Genomic DNA, 18,411 nt, shown 5'->3' with positions numbered 1-18,411 from the left:
GGCGAAGAGCCCGCTGATCGGTGTAACCTGAGTTAATTCCTTGATTTTCGTTACCACGTCGTCTGAAATGTATTCGTGAGGGAAGCTTCCTCTGAGGATGAGGATTGGTTTTCTCTCCTTCTTTAGGGAAGGATCTTCAAGTTTGGCGACCTTGAGTAAATGGAGGAGTTTCTTGTGGGTGTTGGGACAATTGAGCCGCACTTTGAATCTGTCGACCGGCAGGTTGGTTATATCGTATTTAATTGTTTTGTCAATGTTCTTGATAACTAGGTTCAGTGCCCTGACAGTCAAGCCGTACTGGAATATCGGCTATTTTTCACTACCGGTGGGTTAACCGAATCCGCAGATTTCGAAGTTCCGGGATGCGTGCGTCGCTTCAGGACGATGCTCGTTGTCTGAGAGAAAATGGAAAGGGTTTTTGTTCACTGGGGCCTTGAGATGTCCGGATCCGTTTGTTTTCGCTTGAAGACAGACTTACCTGAGGCAAGTTTGAATTCATCTTAAAGTCCTTGGATATAATCAACAGAGGAATTTCCTGCACCGTTCCAAGCGGCCGGCTGCTCGCCTGGTCGCCGTTGATGGTTATGGGAGGGCAGTCGTCATTAACCATGTTCGGCTGTAAAGACCTTGGCGGACGGATGAAGGAGTTGTGTGGTGATGTTACAAGTGACATGCAGTGCAGTTTGTGGCCGCGTCGCGTAGCGTATATGAGGTGATACTATTCAACCCAATGTAACTGTCATTCACTCCAAATACCTGTAATAGGTGACATTTTGTAAAGCATAGTTTGAATGTTCATGGCACTTTAACAGATCGTACCGAATAGCGGGTGATGCTTATATAAAAAGGATCCAAAATAGGCGGTAACTGACACTAACCACCAAAATTGAAACAATAGTGGCATGTCAAACGGCACCATATCTTGAAGAAGTGAAAGGTTTATTAGAAGTGGTTAGTCCTTACAATAACACTATAAAGTCAAATCATCCTCCCATAATTAAAAAAAACACAAGGGGTCCACTATCAAATAATTTGTTCAATTGATTTATTGTTTCCTGCTGATGTATTTATTTGTCCACAAACATTTCAGGTCCTTGGCAGCCCATACGCATTTATCATCATCACCACTCGATTTGAAACATTTGTTTAAGTTCTCCTTGGTCACTTCCAATCCAGCCGTCCTAAAATCGGTGTAAATCTTTTCCACATCATAACCGTTGGTGTCATCCCAATTTCCAGTTTTCATTCCGAGACAGCGAATATAACATTTGGCTTCATGACCCAAGTCTAATCCATATTCGCGATTTTTCAACTTCTCAATGTCTGCTTCTGGGACCTTCTCGGACTTGAAGCACTCCTCGCGCATTTTCTGGAATTCTTCCGTAGAAATGGCGGAAGCCTGAAAGGCAAAAGTAAAGTGGTTCCAACACTCTCCTTTTTTTTAATCGTAGCGATTAACTTACCATGGCAATGATTGCACAGAGAACGATGAAAAATTTCATTTTGCTAATCTCTATGAGTTTCTGAAGCTCCAGGAGTACAAATAGCAACTGTCGATTTTATAGAGGAAGCTCTGTTCGAAATTTAGTATTCATCTTGCAGAGGGGAGAGAGTAACGTACGTAATTTTTCTCGGTTTTCCGATGGTTCTGGGTAACTGAAAATTGATTTATTGCACAGATTATCGCTATATATGTTTGTGTGAATAATATTGGATTAAACCTTTTATATGTTTATAAAACGGTACATTTTTCGCAATCTCTAATTATAATGTTTTCGAATATTTTCGTTATCAAGAAGCAACTTATAAATGCACTTCGTTTGTCTTCTGATGATGATAACTGTTACAGAAAACATTAAAGCTCGGTCATTTCTCGGAACCAAGTGCATTTAATAATATTCATCTTATTTTTTTCATTACTTTTTGTGGTATGAGGCTCCTCAATAAAAGTGCAAATGTATGTAACCATATATTCATGCATTCATGAGGAATGGAGTCAAATGTCGGAGATGCAAAATAAATTAAGATTGCCCTGTGGTAGTGGTCGGAGTAAGAAATTACCTCCATATTTCACAATTTCTTTTATGTTTTTTAGGGATTACGTAGAAATAATCGAGGTTCAAGACTTTTTTTACTCGTCCTGCCGAGTCATAGTGGGTGTGCATACATAATCTACTGTTAAAAAATTATAATGACTAACCGAACGACTGGCACTACCCCACTCTCAGAGCTAAGCATGATTAAATAACTCAACAGAAGAGATGCTTACTACTTAAAAGCTGATAAAGGCAATGCTATAGAAATCATGAATGCATCACAATCACTCTTTCATAACGAAAAGCTGCAGACGGGGAAGGATGAAGGCGAGTCTACCGCGCCTAAAAACGGGACAAATTGTACCAACTGGTCCTCCAGGTTGGGGGTTTGTTAGGGCTGAAAATCCTACACGGAAAACCGATGTTACGAAGCCACGTAAGGAGCCTCGGACAGGATGGATCTTACAACGACGAACCCGGTAACGACAACATATTAACGATTTGCGCATTTTCTCATGGAACGTGCGCTCCCTGTACAGAAATAAAGCTGATGAGCAGCTAGCCGACACCCTGTCCCAATATTGGGCTGATACAACAGCGTTACAAGAGATGCGATGGGCAGGGACCGGTTTCCTGGGGAAGAGCCGCCACACAATTTATTATAACGGTCATCCAGTAAACCATGTGCTCGAAGTAGGTTTCTTAGTCAGTCAAAAAATGAAACCTGCTGTTATCGGTTTTGAAAACATAAGCGAACGGCTATGCACTCTGCGCTTGCGAGGCAAGTTTAGAAATATAAGCCTCATAAACGTTCACGCCCCTACAGAGGAGACTGCAGAGTCGGAGAAGGATACCTTCTACGAGACAGCAGAACGAACCCTCGAAGCCTGTCCCAGATATGATATCAAAATCATACTTGTGGATTTTAACAGCCAAGTAGGGAAGGAGCCCGTATTCAGGCGATACGTTGGCCCCCATAGCTTACACGAAAAAACAAATGATGAACGGACTGCGGACTATTCAATTAGCAGGGTCACACGAAATGGTTGTTGGAAGTACCTGGTTTGGGCGGAAAGCGGTCCACAAACATACGTGGGCCTCTCCAAACGGGACCACTTTCAACCAAATTGACCACGTGTTGATCGAACGCCGCCACCTCTCAGCCTTGATGAATGTTAGAACATATCGGGGGGCCAATATCGACTCGGATCACAATTTCGTTGGCATGGTGCTCCGGGCTTGAATAACAATACCACCCAGAATCCCCTCTGACCACCGTGTGAGAGCGAACACTGAAACCATCCACAACACAACCCTCCGCGACACCTATAAAAGGGAAATGGATGCCGTAATAACTGCAGTCAACAGAGGACCTGGAGATGAAGCATCAATAAAATGATTTTCACAATCACCTAAAGAACGTTATCATAGATACGGCCACAAACATACTTGGCCCCAGCCGCAAAAGGAGTCGGAACGGCTGGTTTGACGATAAATGTAAGCTAGCAACGGAACGGGAGAATGCCGCATACCGAGTAATGTTGCATTCTCAAAGAACGCGGGCACGCGCAGAGACTTATCACGAACTCCGTCGAGTGGAGAAGCGACTTCACAGACGGAAAAAGGAAGCCTGGGAGAACCAACAAGTCTATGAACTAGAAAAGTACAGGGAGCAACCGCACCAGGCGCGGAAGTCTTTCCAACAAGTCAGCAGGATGAAGCCTTAGAGAGAAAGAGGGAAATCTGATTTTCGACAGAATGGGCATATTAGAGCGATGGGTTGAGTATTTTGATGAGCTACTGAACAACGAGAACATCGGCGAGTTGGAAGTCCCGCCAACTGAAGACGACGGACAAATATTGCCACCACCAAGTTTAGGAGAAACAGTCCGTGCAATTTATCGGCTAAAAAATCATAAGTCGCCAGGAGCCGATGGAATTACAGCCGAATTGGTTAAATATGGAGGCGACCAGTTACACCAAGTGGTTCATCAACTTGCGCTCAAGGTATGGGACAGCGGGTCAAGGTATGGGGAACGAGGCATTATCTGTCTCATACATAAAAAGGGAGATATCACACAGTGCAGCAATTATAGAGGTATCACGTTGCTGAGTACCATCTATAAGATATTCTCCACTATCTTGCTAGGCCGGATAGCCCCATACGCCCAGAACATCATTGGCCCATACCAAAGAGTCTTCACTCCAGGCAAATCGGCAACAGATCAGATTTTTTCTGTGTGGCAAGCGATGGAAAACTGTTGGAATATGGACAACAGTTGCATCATCTGTTGATCGACTTTAAAGCCGCCTATGATAGAATAGCCAGGGTAAAACTGTACACGGTCATGAGAGAATTCGGTATCCCGACGAAATAAATAAGACCCTGACCAATGTGCGAGGCCAGACAAAAGCAGCAGGATCACTCTCAAGACCATTCGACATCAACAACGGTCTACGACAAGGGTATGCCCTATCATGCGTCCTCTTTAACCTGGCCCTCGAGAAAGTGATCCCTGATACTGAAGTAAATGCAAGAGGTACGACCCTCTTTAAGTCCACCCAACTACTGGCCTATGCTCACGATATCGACATCATGGGAAGAACGACCCGAGACGTACAAACTGCCTTCATCGGGTCGTTCTTCCCATGATGTCGATATCATCAGCAGGGTCAGGTTAAAGAGGACGCATTATAGGGCATCCCCTTGTCGTAGACCGTTGTTGATGTCGAATGGTATTGAGAGTGACCCTGCAAAATGGGTAATTGAAGAAATCAACAAACTAGGAAACATATATGGCGAAATACCAGTGAAGATTTCTAACGCAGTGGTCAATAAACTTAAGAATATTCAATTACAGAGCGACGAAGTGATAGTTTCGTATGACGGCACTATTCCCTAGTATCCCTATAAAGGGATCTATTGAGAACCCAGAAGATTGGTTAGTTTCACTGGACATAACATACGAAGGGGTAAAAAAGGCCAAACTACTGAAGAAATTTACCATGACGGTAGACGAAGGAGGATAAATCCCATTTCTCGACCTTAAGGTAATTTATAATAACAATCAAAAACAATTTGATATCTTTAGGAAAGATAGCTCGACACAAAGGACTATCATAAGTATATCGAACCAGTCATACAAGACAAGGCGGCCGCATATCTATCAAACAAGATTATCAAGAAACAACACTGTACGAACAAGGAAAAAGTAAAGCAAGGCATATAGGATAGGTTTCACCTACTCCAAGGAATTTTTCAACGAGATACGGACAAATTTGTCTAAAAGTGACATCGAAGTAGTTGGCTCCAGCAGAAAATGACCAAAAGCAACACAAAGAAAAGAGCGGAATACACTGGATGAAGTGTAATGACTGTCACACATTAGCCATACAAAAAGACTAATTCATCCTCCAGTTAGAGAGCACCTAAAGAAGGCAGAATTAGCCAAACGCCAAAATAGGCAATACGTAACATCATCCGTGGCTAAAAAACACATAATAGGAGAAGGGCATGTAATCAACAAGGTGGAAATACTAAATAGGTCAAGCAGGCATTGCTTGTACACCACCGCAGCGTTTCAGGGGGTAGGTGAGGGAAGTGCAGTCTTGCAGATTACTAATTAAGGAAAGTATCAGCACAACTGGCAGTTAGGGATAAAATGCTCCATAAAAAATGAGGACGGAGTTTTTTCAGATCACGAATCAACGAATCCCAGCAGAGCGTTTGTACAGTACAGTTTTCAGTGACGGAAGCGAAATAATATTGGGATGGACTTTGGGAGTTACTCGCCCAGCATACTGAGTATGCTGAGTAGATTATCACTGAAGGCACCCGTCATACACCTACCCCTGGCATGAATTTTGAGGATGTTACCGTAGAGGAAGTTCGACCAGTAATAAACAGGTCGAAGGACTGGAGAGGTCCTGGTCTGGATCGGGTGCAAAATTTCTGGTATAAAAAAATCACTAGTACAGACAGTTGGTTGGCACATAGCATAAATCAGGTGGTTAGTCGGCCGGAGGAATTTCCACCAAGGGACATGGTGTAGGATCCCGCAGACACAAGACCGATTACTTTCTTACCAATCCCCAAGAAATTCATAAGCTCCATTATTAATAGAAGGGTCAATGCGCACCTCGAGGCCAATAACATTCTGTCCGGGGAGCATAAAGGCTGCTGAGTCGGGTCAAAGGGTTGTAAAGGACAATTCATCAGCGACTCGGTTGTTGTAGGACCAGCAATTAGAGGTCAAGGGAACCTCTTCCGTTGCTATATCGATTATGGCAAGGCTTTTGACAGCGTCTCGCATATTTGGTAAATCGATGTTCGACATCTGTATCGCATTGATCCGAAACTAATAAAATTTTTGGCGACAGTCAAAGCAGGGTGGCGTTCCACTTTATCAGTGAGTTCATCTGAGGGTGCTAATATCTCAGAGCCTCACACTTGATGTACTTGAATGACATCAAGTTGTGTGTTGGTACTGGCGACACTTTAGAAGTCTGTTACGAATAGTAAACATGTTCAGCAGTGATATTCGGATGGAATTTGGATTAAGCAAGTGTTGAATCCAGGCCATCCGCGGAGGATGAACTCCTCTTCATCCAAGCTACGACCGAGACAGACTTCTTTAACGAGGAAACTTTTCAAGAAACCCATACTCGCGTTGGTGATCTGAGGAATGCTCTGGTGTTCGAATCCGACGGGTAAATCTAATTTAAAAAGCGCCTCTCTCTGGGAAGAATAAGATAAGCGTATTGAATATATTCACTATCGCTTCGACGGCGTATGCATTCGGAATATTGCCGTGGATAAAAACCGATCTGGAAAATGTCCAGCGGCGGATACGGCTACTATGTTCAAATTCCGAATGCATCATCCAAACTCTTCCGTGGAGCGAATTAATCTGGCTCGTGACATCGGAGGTAGGGTGGTTGACGTGGCGGCTCAACATGATCTCCAAGTCGACTGGCTACGCGCTTATTTTTACAGCAAAGAGCAGGCCAGTCTCTTGCAGATAGCTTTTTATAAGGCAGACTGTGGGCTGACTCCACCTAACTTGAAGGTTCGATCTTTCAATCCTTCGAGTGGGGTGAAGTCAGTCCAAGATCAGATCGATGAATGGAAGTCAAAGGCAGTGCAGGGTAAACACGTGAATTGTCTTTGGCAGCCATTTGTCGAAAAGGTACTTGTGTGCTGGGAAGCTCTTTGCTGAGACGCAGAAATTTATGTGTGCCATTCAGGACGTCGTGGTCGCCATCCGAGCTCATAAAAGGCGTGCAATGAAAGTGCGGGTGGAGAATGACCAGTGCAGAAACTGTGATTCGGCGTTAGAAACGGAATGGCACTGATGCAATACACAAGCAAGCATGACACCGTATGTAAGGTGATTTAGTAAAACCTTGCATAAAAACACGGACTAATCACGGGAGCATTATTGGTTTACCGATATGAGCCGCAGACAATACTTGAAACTGCTGCTTACGGCATGTATTGATTTTTTATTTTTTTATTTAACGAACATTTTCACTTTAAATTAATGAATTTAATCTAATTTCGCTATTTTTCCTATACTTCTCTTTCCTTAATTTTCCATAAATACCCGAAATTCAAGACCGCATTCGACCTTCAATCATCCAATTTCTTCTTCCCGAAGTTCCAAACGTTCCAACTGTCTTCAAACCACCACCTAGTATTCCGCGTTTTCACAATCAATTTCCTCCTTCAGCAAAAACGATTTTTCGATCCCATTTCCCACTCATCGGCTGTCTCCCTAATCAGCCGGTTCCGTTCAATTTTTATTCCACTGAACTTCAAATTCAAGTCAGCTGGGCGGAAGCAAAAATCAACTCACATTTTTGCAAAGCTAGCATATTCGTTCTACCCCAAGTAAACCGATGCACCTATATGTATTCAACTATACGGAACGAAGGCTAGGTAAAGTACCAAAAAAAGGGGGCATCTACATTTCCCCCGGTCAATGTTCGATGACAATCAAGAATTGTTAGTAAATGTAAATTGAAATTCAATGAAATGAAATAGAATTTTAGAAGTTAGGGGAAAGTGACCAGATGTTGGGTTTTTTTCTTTAAAAAAAAAATAAAATTAAATATCTACATTTACCATTTAGACTCCAATTGAAGGTTAGGAAAGGAATTATGCAAATGAGAGGGGTAATTGGGAAAGTTAAGCAGTGTAATAAAAATTAAAACAAAGAAAGGGAAGAGTACGTACTATTGAATGCACCCGCTCCCATTGGATGGAACTCGGGAAAAGCGAACGACCATATAGCAAAGCCACGGACACTACCATTTGGCAAATATCTGAGCATATTCAGCCCTTACGTTCTTCTTTTGTAGAATGCTCAAAAAGATCGGTACATTTAAATTGTACCCGGTAATTGGTGACACTTTCACTCCTCCAAGGCAGAGGATCACTTTAACATTACCTATAGTGTTACCACTGTTATTACTAGCTAAAGCCACTTTCGCACTTACAAGAACTCAAACTCGGCCCTGTCGTCCTTCTCGCTAAGGATGACTTCGATGGGTAGTAGCACGGTTCCTTAAAAACACTACTACCGCAACCATTCGCTGTCGCAAAATCCTCCTAAGCAGGGTTTAGTTGGTTTCTAAGTGGTTTTATCAGCTGACCCTGCGCCTCCAGTTGCACTATTCTCCCCAATAGCTGATCTAAACTGAGTTCTCTCGGGTCGAAATTCTATTTCTCTTAAGAAGGATCTTTTGTTTTTACCCTCTAGGCTCACATCTTCACTCCCCAAACCTGATCTGAAAAGCTGATCTGAAAAGATGGTAAGAAAATTGTGGCAAATCATGTTGTGGTAATTCAGATAGAGTAAGTAGAATTTACCTTAACCACTAAGATTGAGAAAGTTAAAAGCGATATTTCTCAGATTAACAATGACAATTTAAAGGACAAGGGGTATGATAAATGACACTAAGTCTTGATGAAGGGACAACTTTATTAGAACTTGTCACTACATAGTTTGAAAATAACACACAAGATATTCACTGACAAATAATCTGTTCAATTAAGTTATTGTTTCTTGCTGACGTATTTGTTGGTCCACAAACATTTCAAGTCCTTGGCAGCCCATACGCATTTATCATCATCTCCACTCGATTTGAAACATTTCTTTAAATTCTCCTTGGTAACTACCAACTCACCCTCAGTCATATGCTCGTAGGTCTTTTCAATATCGTAACCGTGGGTATCATCCCATGCTCCAGTCTTAAGTCCTAGACAACGAATATAGCATTTGGCTTCGTGACCCAAGTCTTCTCCATATTCGCGATTTTTCAACTTCTCAATGACCGCTTCCGGGACCTTTTCGGACTTGAAACACTCTTCGCGGTACATCAGGAATTGTTCCTTCGTAATGGCGCAAGCCTGTAAGAAAATAATGGTTTCAACACTCCTTTTGCCATTTTTCCATCAAAGGTCACTCACCATGGCTATGACTGCACAGAGAACGATGAGGAATTTCATTTTGTTAGTGTCGACGACTTTATGGAGCTCCAGGAGTACAAATAACAACTGACGATTTTTGGAGGTAAGTGGAAAATATTTATAGAAGAATCTCTGTTAAAAATTTAAAGCTCACCTTCTGGAGGGGAGAATAACTTACGTGGTGGTCCAAATTCCTACCGGCTTCCTGATAGTTCCGGGTAATTAAGTATTGAGTTTTTGTATATGATTTCAGCTCCATATGTAGATAAGAATATTATTCGGTTAAACCTTTCATGTGTGCATTTTTGTCACCCTCTACTTATAATGTCTTGGACATGTCGCAAAGAAATGTTTTTGTAACATTTTGGTTATCAAAAAGTAGCTAATATACGTGCTCTGTTGGGGAACACATTTAATGTTTATTCAGCAAAATATTGAAATTTGCTTGTTTTATGATGATGATAACTCTTCCAAGAAGCTGTGAAGATAGGTAGCTCGTGTATTTTATAATCTTCAGACTCATCTCCGAAATGCTCTTCATGTTGCAGTACCCTTCAATAGAGGTTGAAATATCTGTAATCAAATATTCATAGAGTAATGGAGATTGGGGCCGAACGTTGGTGATGCAATCCTTATGTGGAAAATTGGGGCTTTCTTCTTGGAGGAAATTGGATCATCTTTTCGCACTGGTGACGCTGTTTCAATCTTTTACTTATTTTTCACGAAAATCTTACCCAGATATGTATATTTGCAAGCGCATATAACTGAATCCTAATGGCTACGACTTCCTCAACATTCATTACAGTCTCTTTGTGAAACTATTATTTTCTACGCGCAATTTCAACTTGTTTCAAGAACGGATATTTTCATTTTTCATTTTCAAAATCAGTTTTATTTAGAAAAATATTTAACAGTCATAATGCAGATTGAAAAAAAAAATGAATGGAAAACAATCTTATAATCTAACAAGGTACAAATCGGGAAACCGGAAGCTGGACGCTTTAGGTTTTGTGTATTTTTTTTATAACGCCATTTCAGTGTGCATTTGTCCCATTAGTACCTAGGACGTAATAGATGCATATATTATGTGAGAATATATGTGAGAATGTTACTAATAGTGCGATTTTCACCAAACTTGGCAACATCATGCTCTATATTATAGTCAACATTGTATAGTCCAACATTGTCGTGGTTCTAAGATGGACTTATGGGAGGGCTCTAAAAATTACAGTAATATACTATTATTAACTTTATTTGGATAGATTTCGGCATGGAGTCACCATATAGTGGCAGGTTCTTGATTTTTTCAGATTTTTCGGTTAAACAGTGTCTCAGAATGGTTCGGTTAATTAAATGATCACTTTCAACCCCCCCTCCCCCCTCAACGCTTCACGTTTCCAACAACTGTCAAAACCAACACCGGATTCGGAAAGTACTAACCGAGACCTTTCATTTGATACCCCACATCATAGCACCCATCGGTGAGAAAGAAGATGTAATTCACTGTATGCGTGAGCATTCACAGTTCCCAACTTTCACCAAATTACATAACCTCCGAGAAAATGTGTGTGACGGACAGAGAGACATACGGACAGATAGACAGACAGAGATGTATTTAATCTTCTCCTTCCGAGGAAAGCCACCGTGGTGGGTTACGCTGACGACATAGCGTTGGTTTTTGTCGTAAAGTATCCCGAAGATGCTGAGTTATACTCAAGCGAAGCAATCAGTGCTGTTAAAAGTTGACTACAGAGCTCTGGTCTTACACTCGCGGAAGAAAAACAGAAGCGGTCCTCATTACTAAGCGCTGGAAGAGAAATTACGCCTGTATGAGAATCGGGAATCACATCATCACTTCCAAGCCAATCATCAAATACTTGGGGGTGGTGATAGACAGGAAGCTTGGTTATAAGCAACACGTGCAACGCCCTGGCCCTGAGAAGGATGACGCCGAACATGGGAGCGCCACGGTATACCTCTAGGTTGCTTATAGCCATTGTGGTGACCTCAATCATGCTCTCTACGGCATCAGCTTAGAGGGAGGCGTTGCGGCTGTCAGTTAACGCTAACAGGCTGAGTGTAGTCTACAGGAGGACAGCTCTGAGGTTATGCTCTGCTTTCAGGACAGTCTCAGATGATGCAGCAGTCATCATGTCTGGAATGATTCACATTGACATCTTGGCAGATGAGATGGCGAACATATACAATGCGAAGCCAATCTCCCCCTCATCGCAGACAAGAGCGCTGAGATGTAGAGATCCATAATTAGATGGCAGGAGTGGTGGCAAAGGAAAGGGTCGTTGGACTCACAGGCTCATTTCCGCTATAAAAAATGGTTCTTCCACTGTCCGAGATTTGTGAAAAAAAGGAGGAATCTAGAGGAGACTCTAGGAGAGGTGCCTAAAAATCTGATGCCGAAAATGGTGGCGCATCAAGAGTATTGGAATGCGGTCAACTCCACAATTGCATGTGGATTCGAAAAGAAATTGCGAAAGGCATAGGAGAGGCGAAAAGCGCGGTCACGTGTGTCGCGTATAGAAAAAAGCTGACTGACCTAGAGTAAGCTGACTCCGCGCCGTGATGTAATAGCTTATGGTGGTTCCGCGGGGAGTCGAGGCGGTTTTAGTGGACAAAAATCCCACACACTGGGGTGTCCAGGCCAGTGTCTTTTGAAGTATTTCCACCTTCTCAAAAAAAAAAGACAGACTGACAGACGGACAGACAGATATCGACCCGATTCTAATAAGGTTTTGTTTGACACAAAAACTTAAAAATGATAGTTGAATCGGGTCCCGGTGAATTAAGTACACCATCAATTGTTGATCTGACTTTACGAAACCAATACTGGTGGTCTAAGAAAGCTTCTTGGCTCAACTAAATGAAAAGCTTGTGTTTTGATTGAGACAACTTTATTGTTTTTATTAGCATATATCGATATTTCGGGAGCCAGTTGCTCTCTCCTTCAGTGCTTACAATCTAAACTAAAGAAGGCTTAGTCACCATTTTTATTTGAAGTGGTGATGGTGTATTATGATGTTATGGTTCCTGCTTACCATATGCTTCTTTTGGTTTGTCCAATGCATTGTTCGCATTCCAGACAACTGATTTCTTATATCTACTCCTGTCATTCTTTTGCAGGCAGTCTTCGGGGAAACTCAGGTTTTGTCTTAGCTGTTGTGTCCTGCTTGTTTTTTGCAAACTTGTTTTTTCCATTAATTGTTTAATATATCGCGTTACTCTTGAGTTTTCTCCTTCTCGAATTGTTCCTCACTTAGCGGGACCGTGTACACTCGATGGATCATGAAGTTGAAAGGGGCAATTTTTTGATTCCATGAATGGCTAGAAGTTATCGGGATGGTTTGTTGCATGTGGATGGTTTTTCTGTAGATATCAAATTCCACCTTCCGTGTTTATTATTATCCGCTTTATTATTTTCGACGTAGTGTCTAGAATAACATACAGCTAGGTATGTCAACGCAAGGATAACACGCCTGGACTTTTCCCAGCCTTTAGCAATAATACCAGTTTCTGTCGCCTCACTTCACGTCCAATCTCGTTTAGATTTCATCACGAATCTAAGGCCCCTATTCTATACTCCATTCAGGCTGGATGCTTTGTTGTCGCCTATTCTACTGCAGAAACCTCTCCTCCTGAAAACGCCTGATGTATATGGCTCTGGATTTAGTCACAATTCAATGAAATTTTGTTCAGCCATGGCCTGATGTCCTCGGTTTTGGGTATGCTGTTTCCCTTTTGTGGGACTCTGTCAATAGTTCAAAAATTGCATGACTTAGCTTTAACATCAGGTGAAGGATGGGGAAGTGGTGGAGGGGGGTTGCATGTGTGAGTATGAGATGAGGGAAGGACAAAGCATCTGATCCCTCAGATTCCAGCGGTCCATTGTACTCTGTCAGATTAAATATTCAGTATTTCTTTATGTATTGGATGATTTGCGTTACTACATAGATATGATGCTAACCGCTGCAGCTGAAGCACATATCTGATGTCTGATGCATTCCTGAGTAGGCATTCACATTCCGTGAACCCTGCTTCCTCATTTTGAACATAATTATGGCCAGTCAGAAGAGTTTCCCGATTTCGACAGGATAAACTTTGCTGTATGATACTCTGGTTCTCTATTATATTGAGCAGACATCCAGACTAGTTCCACCGTACTGAATCTATTAATAGAGTTTTATCGGTTCAAACATTCCTGAACGATAATAGTGACACTTTATCCACATTATTATCTGAGGCATAAGTTCTTATGTCGAGGCGAGGTCGCCTGAACAAACCCAAAAAATTGGAAAGCTCGTGCCATCTTTACCTCTTTGGAGAGTTGAAGGGTTGCATACCTCATATCTGGAAGGCAGAGACTGTTCCTTTTTACAATTAACATTATTGTGGATTTACCGAAAGTCTACGCCTGAGACACAATCTCTCAATCAAATCAACGGCGAGTTGTATATTTCTACACACCACCGCTCCGAGATCCCGACCCCTTGGAGGCGACCTTTCGTTATTTCTGTTGTTAGGTGGTGAGTGATAACCACTTTTGCACAATCTCGGCACTAATTTACCGTCGATCCACTTAATTAATTAAATAAAGTTTCACCAACAACTTGCTCTCTGGTGGCATCACAAAAGTTTTTGGAACATCGCCCAGTCAAAGGCCCCTTCAATATCCACGAATGTCCCATCGGCTACTCAGAGATGCATCCTTCAACAGCAGACTCACAGGACTTTCCAGGCTGATAAGCGTGTTTTTCATTTAATGGGTGCGAGCTTAGCATCTTCCCGCGAATGCGATGCTCAAAAAGTATTTCCAGACATTTCAGCGCAAATTATGGAGAGGGTAGGTATGGAGACTACTTTGATCTAGTATAGTATTGTAAAGTAGCTCCCGTTTTGTTATTGGTAACGATCGCTCTCGCGGTGTCCCAATTCTCTTTGCAACACTTTCGTGTTAACTGATTTGCAGACACCGCAAACTTTCTTCCTCTCACTTCTTTCACCTCTGGTAGTTTACTTCCAGGATAGTCTGTGCAGGCTGAACTTTGAAGTTCGTGAAAGTTCCATCCGGTTTTCTAGGAGAGTTCAACTTAGCTGGCTCCTTTAAGAACTCTATACTGGCTTCAAGTCTTTCTTTTGGTTTCGAGTTCCTCACAGCATGACATAAAGTAGCTTCACTTCGAGCGTTTAACGAGCAACTAATACTTCCGGGAGTTTAACCAGTGTTCATTTATATTACCTACTTGCAAAGATTTAGAAATTGTATGGTCAATTTAGTGAGTTTTCGCAGCTTTCAGTGTCATCAAGAGATCTTGGTACGGTGTTTCCGTTGGGAAATAGCGCAATACTTTTTAATGCGCTCTTAAAGTGTGCAATTCAGAATATTATATCGATCTTCTATCGCCAAAGGAGTACTTAGTTGCCGTGGGAGCCGTGCTTAGTTTCAAAGAAGTTCATTCAACTTTGTCTAATCTGTTTTCCTACAGTTCCATCCTTGTATTACAGGCTGCTCGCCTGCAATAGTTTGACTTATCTGGTAGTGAGATTTCATCTAGGACCCACGAGTCTCTAATTAACTTTAGCAATTTTGAAAAGCAAATTGTAAGGGCAGTTCAGAGACGCACCCTACGTTCCTGATCATCGGACCAGGTGAAGTGATTGAATCAAATAGCTTCTACCCTAAGATCTGGGACTGTATTTCTTATTGTCCTAAAAGATGGTGCTCAGAGGTGGAGGTGAGGAAGACGAGGCGACAACCCCATCGGCCGAACCAAAACTAAGTTCCCGAGAAGAATCTCCATAGTGGTGGTACCGGGAGACTCTGTATCATATTTGTTTGCCGTCCGTGTTGCAGTAGGCGCATGCTCCAAAGACCTAATTTGGGCGATCAGACCCGAGTCGGCATGGGAATTCGTCTGAAGTGGCAACAGGACACGGAACCTTACCGGGGGTATACTGGTACCATGGGAACGGGGGTAGCCCCTGAATTCACATGTTCCGGGAGAGTTTCTGTTGTATGTGCGTTCAGCTCGGTTGTTGCAGTTAACCGCCTAGTGGGAGCTTTATGGGGATTGTTGGTTACGTTCAAGTGAACATGAGACCTTCGGGCCTCGATGTAGTGTTGCGTTTCAACACGGGAACCGTACTCCTTTGTTCGGTAGAGATTTAAATAGATCTTGCATCCACTAGTATGAATGCAGAGCACTCGATACAGACTGGTAATGTGGTAGCTTGTCGAAGTGGGGCTCTGATTGTGGTCACAAAATCAATCCGTGTCTGAAGAAAATTGTAGGATTAAGTCCCCGAGACAGTTACCCCCGTAAAACCATTGAGACGTAATTGTCCCAATAAATATGCTGAGCGCTTGCATCACAACTTATTAAAAGTTCAAGGTCACTTAATTCTGCGTACACTACCAAATCCCTTAACTCTTGTGTCGACGGAAGACAAAAAAAAGAAATTAGGATGAGTGAGCAAAGGTTTCTCTGGCCAATAGCCTGATAGATGATCGCAACTAGGTGCTGGAACAGAACTGCCTCAGCGTGGTTACCTCTAACAATTTTGATGAGTCTGCTTCATCGCATGTGGATCTCACCGGGAGTACTAGCTTGATCCCATCTTCGGCCAAATATCCCGCTATATGGCTTATTTCCCTGGATATTGCCACACTGAATGGTGCAAAAATGCACTCATTTCCCCGGAGTTACATCTTTTTTCGAAGTAACTTCCGCTGGTAACTATTGGAAGCTTTACCAGGTTCACGGCTGCAACAATCCATTTCCGCTTACCGATATTAGGTCGGTTGCGTTCACATCTGCACCTCCTTTTTCTTCCGATTTTGCTGATAGAGGCGGGAAAGACGTTTCTGAAAGGTAAGATTTGACCTGAAGTTGAAGTTTCTTTCTGCCGAGCCTTGCTGTTGATGAACTGACCTTTGTGGCTGACCGCGCTGTGGACACTGTGTGCAGGCTTTATATTGAAGCGGAGAGCATCACCATTTCTTCGTAGGAGAACATGAACCTGGTGAGGCTTCCGTAACTCATGCTTGGTTGCTCAAAGCTGGGGGAGAGGGGATTCGAAGTCTGCGCTCCGCTTAAGTGCGTCACGCCCCACGTAATAATATAGAATATGAGCCTATTATTAATAATGGGTTGGAATTTACATAAGGCATCAACTGTTAAGTCAGCAATAACATGACAGTAACCCCAAGGGAATGTATTTAACCCTCAAGTAAGGATTCAAGCGTGGTGAGTAGAAGCTAGGAAATCGAATAAAATTAAACCAGGGAAGGGAAACACTATGGCAGGATCATAATATCAAATTGATATGATGTTTTCCTCAGTTCTGATGTAGATCGAAAGATGGATGGGGACTTTCTCGTTCTATTTGATTACGATGCAGTACACTGTAAATGGCCTAACAATTCTCAGTGTCAAAAGGATTCTTAAAATGTTTAGCCCAGCAAACTCAATCAACTACAGATAATTTGAAAAGAAAACACAAGGTTTGCGAAATAGGAAAATCTCTTTAATTATTTTATTCCTTCTTGGTCGCATATTTATTTGTCCACAAACATTTCAAGTCCTTAGCAGCCCACACGCATTTGTCATCGTCACCAGTTGAAGTGAAACATTTCTTCAAATTGTCCTTGCTCACTTCCAATCCAGCGCTATGAAAATCGTCGTAGGCCTCATCAACATTATAACCATGGGTATCATCCCAGATTCCAGTTTTAAGTCCTAGACAACGAATATAGCATTTGGCCTCATGGCCCAGGTCTTGTCCATATTCACGATTTTTCAACTTCTCAATTACTGCTTCCGGGACCTTCTCGGACTTTAGGCATTCTTCACGGATCTTTAAGAATTCCTCCTTATTAAAGGCGGCAGAAGCCTGAAAGGGAATAATCAAGTGGTCTTAACACTTTCGCTATTTCGGTCAAAGTTGTTAACTAACCACAGCAATGACTGCACAGAGGGCGATGAAGAGTTTCATTTTGGTAGTTTCGATGTCTTTGCTCCAGGGGTACAAATAACAACTGACGACTTTTGGAGGTATGCGCAGAATATTTATAGAGAAACCTGTGTCCAAAATGGAAAGTTCACCTTCTGGAGGGGGAGTTATATACGTCACGGGCGAAATTTCTACCGATTTCCTGATAGTTCTGGTCAGTTGAAAATTGATGTGGTGTGCAGATTATAGCTCTAAATGTTACTTAGGCAAACCTTCCGCATGTGTAAAAAAGTAAATGATTTTCATGCTTATGTTTTCGAATTAAAAATGTTTTTCTAATATTTCGTTTATCAACTGGTTTATAGGCCATGTTTGGAGAACAACAGATAATTAACAATTACTCAGCAAAATATTTTTAGTAATTTGATTTCTGGTGGTGACAACTCTTCCACGAAATCTCGAAGATAGGTGATGTTCTGCGAACTATGTGTGTTTTTTAACCTTCATCCTAATGTTTTTCATTGTTCTTCATGTTATAGAGTCCCTCAATTGACGTAATGTGTGTGATCCATGTTCGGGATCGGGGGGTCAAACGAATGTATGTAAAAAGGAGATTAGACCAGTTTTTGATCGCTTATTCTGTCATATTTTCTCTATCTGTTAAGTGGGAATGATCATATTTTGCAATGCCTTTTTTGAGGAAAATCCGCCCTCGATACACCTTTGCGGCTGATGCAGTCGTAAGTTGTTTTTTTTTGGACCCACCAATTCGTGGGCCTTTAGGGAAGCTCTTGACTGCTGTTCTTGCTAGCAGTTTCCTTTTGCCATTGCTACCACTGCAAACCACACAATTTCCCCAAATGGGTGACCGTCATAATAATTCATGTCTTGAATGGAAGATAAACTCGAGAGCGCAAATAGGGCAACTCCATTGAG

The 18,411-nt window shown here is 42.1% G+C and overlaps 3 protein-coding genes across 3 annotated transcripts; all 3 read right to left on the bottom strand.

Moving 5' to 3' along the window:
• Positions 1 to 1,016: 1,016 nt before the first annotated feature.
• Positions 1,017 to 1,624, bottom strand: LOC119655827 (general odorant-binding protein 99b-like). Its single transcript, XM_038061934.1, has 2 exons — positions 1,464 to 1,624; positions 1,017 to 1,399 (listed from the first exon to the last, which is right to left on the bottom strand). The coding sequence occupies exons 1-2, from the start codon at positions 1,500 to 1,502 to the stop codon at positions 1,046 to 1,048; spliced, it is 393 nt and encodes a 130-aa protein (XP_037917862.1). The 5' UTR covers positions 1,503 to 1,624; the 3' UTR covers positions 1,017 to 1,045.
• A 7,378-nt stretch (positions 1,625 to 9,002) lies between these two features.
• LOC119655826 (general odorant-binding protein 99b-like) lies at positions 9,003 to 9,637 on the bottom strand. Its single transcript, XM_038061932.1, has 2 exons — positions 9,511 to 9,637; positions 9,003 to 9,450 (listed from the first exon to the last, which is right to left on the bottom strand). The coding sequence occupies exons 1-2, from the start codon at positions 9,547 to 9,549 to the stop codon at positions 9,097 to 9,099; spliced, it is 393 nt and encodes a 130-aa protein (XP_037917860.1). The 5' UTR covers positions 9,550 to 9,637; the 3' UTR covers positions 9,003 to 9,096.
• A 7,390-nt stretch (positions 9,638 to 17,027) lies between these two features.
• On the bottom strand, positions 17,028 to 17,625 carry LOC119654994 (general odorant-binding protein 99b-like). Its single transcript, XM_038060661.1, has 2 exons — positions 17,479 to 17,625; positions 17,028 to 17,415 (listed from the first exon to the last, which is right to left on the bottom strand). The coding sequence occupies exons 1-2, from the start codon at positions 17,515 to 17,517 to the stop codon at positions 17,059 to 17,061; spliced, it is 396 nt and encodes a 131-aa protein (XP_037916589.1). The 5' UTR covers positions 17,518 to 17,625; the 3' UTR covers positions 17,028 to 17,058.
• Between the last annotated feature and the right edge of the window lie 786 nt (positions 17,626 to 18,411).

The sequence above is a fragment of the Hermetia illucens genome, chromosome 4 (assembly GCF_905115235.1).
Source record: "Hermetia illucens chromosome 4, iHerIll2.2.curated.20191125, whole genome shotgun sequence".
Taxonomy (NCBI): Eukaryota; Metazoa; Arthropoda; class Insecta; order Diptera; family Stratiomyidae; genus Hermetia; species Hermetia illucens.
Note: the sequence above shows the minus strand (reverse complement) of the source record. Positions and strands in the feature narration are given on the sequence as shown.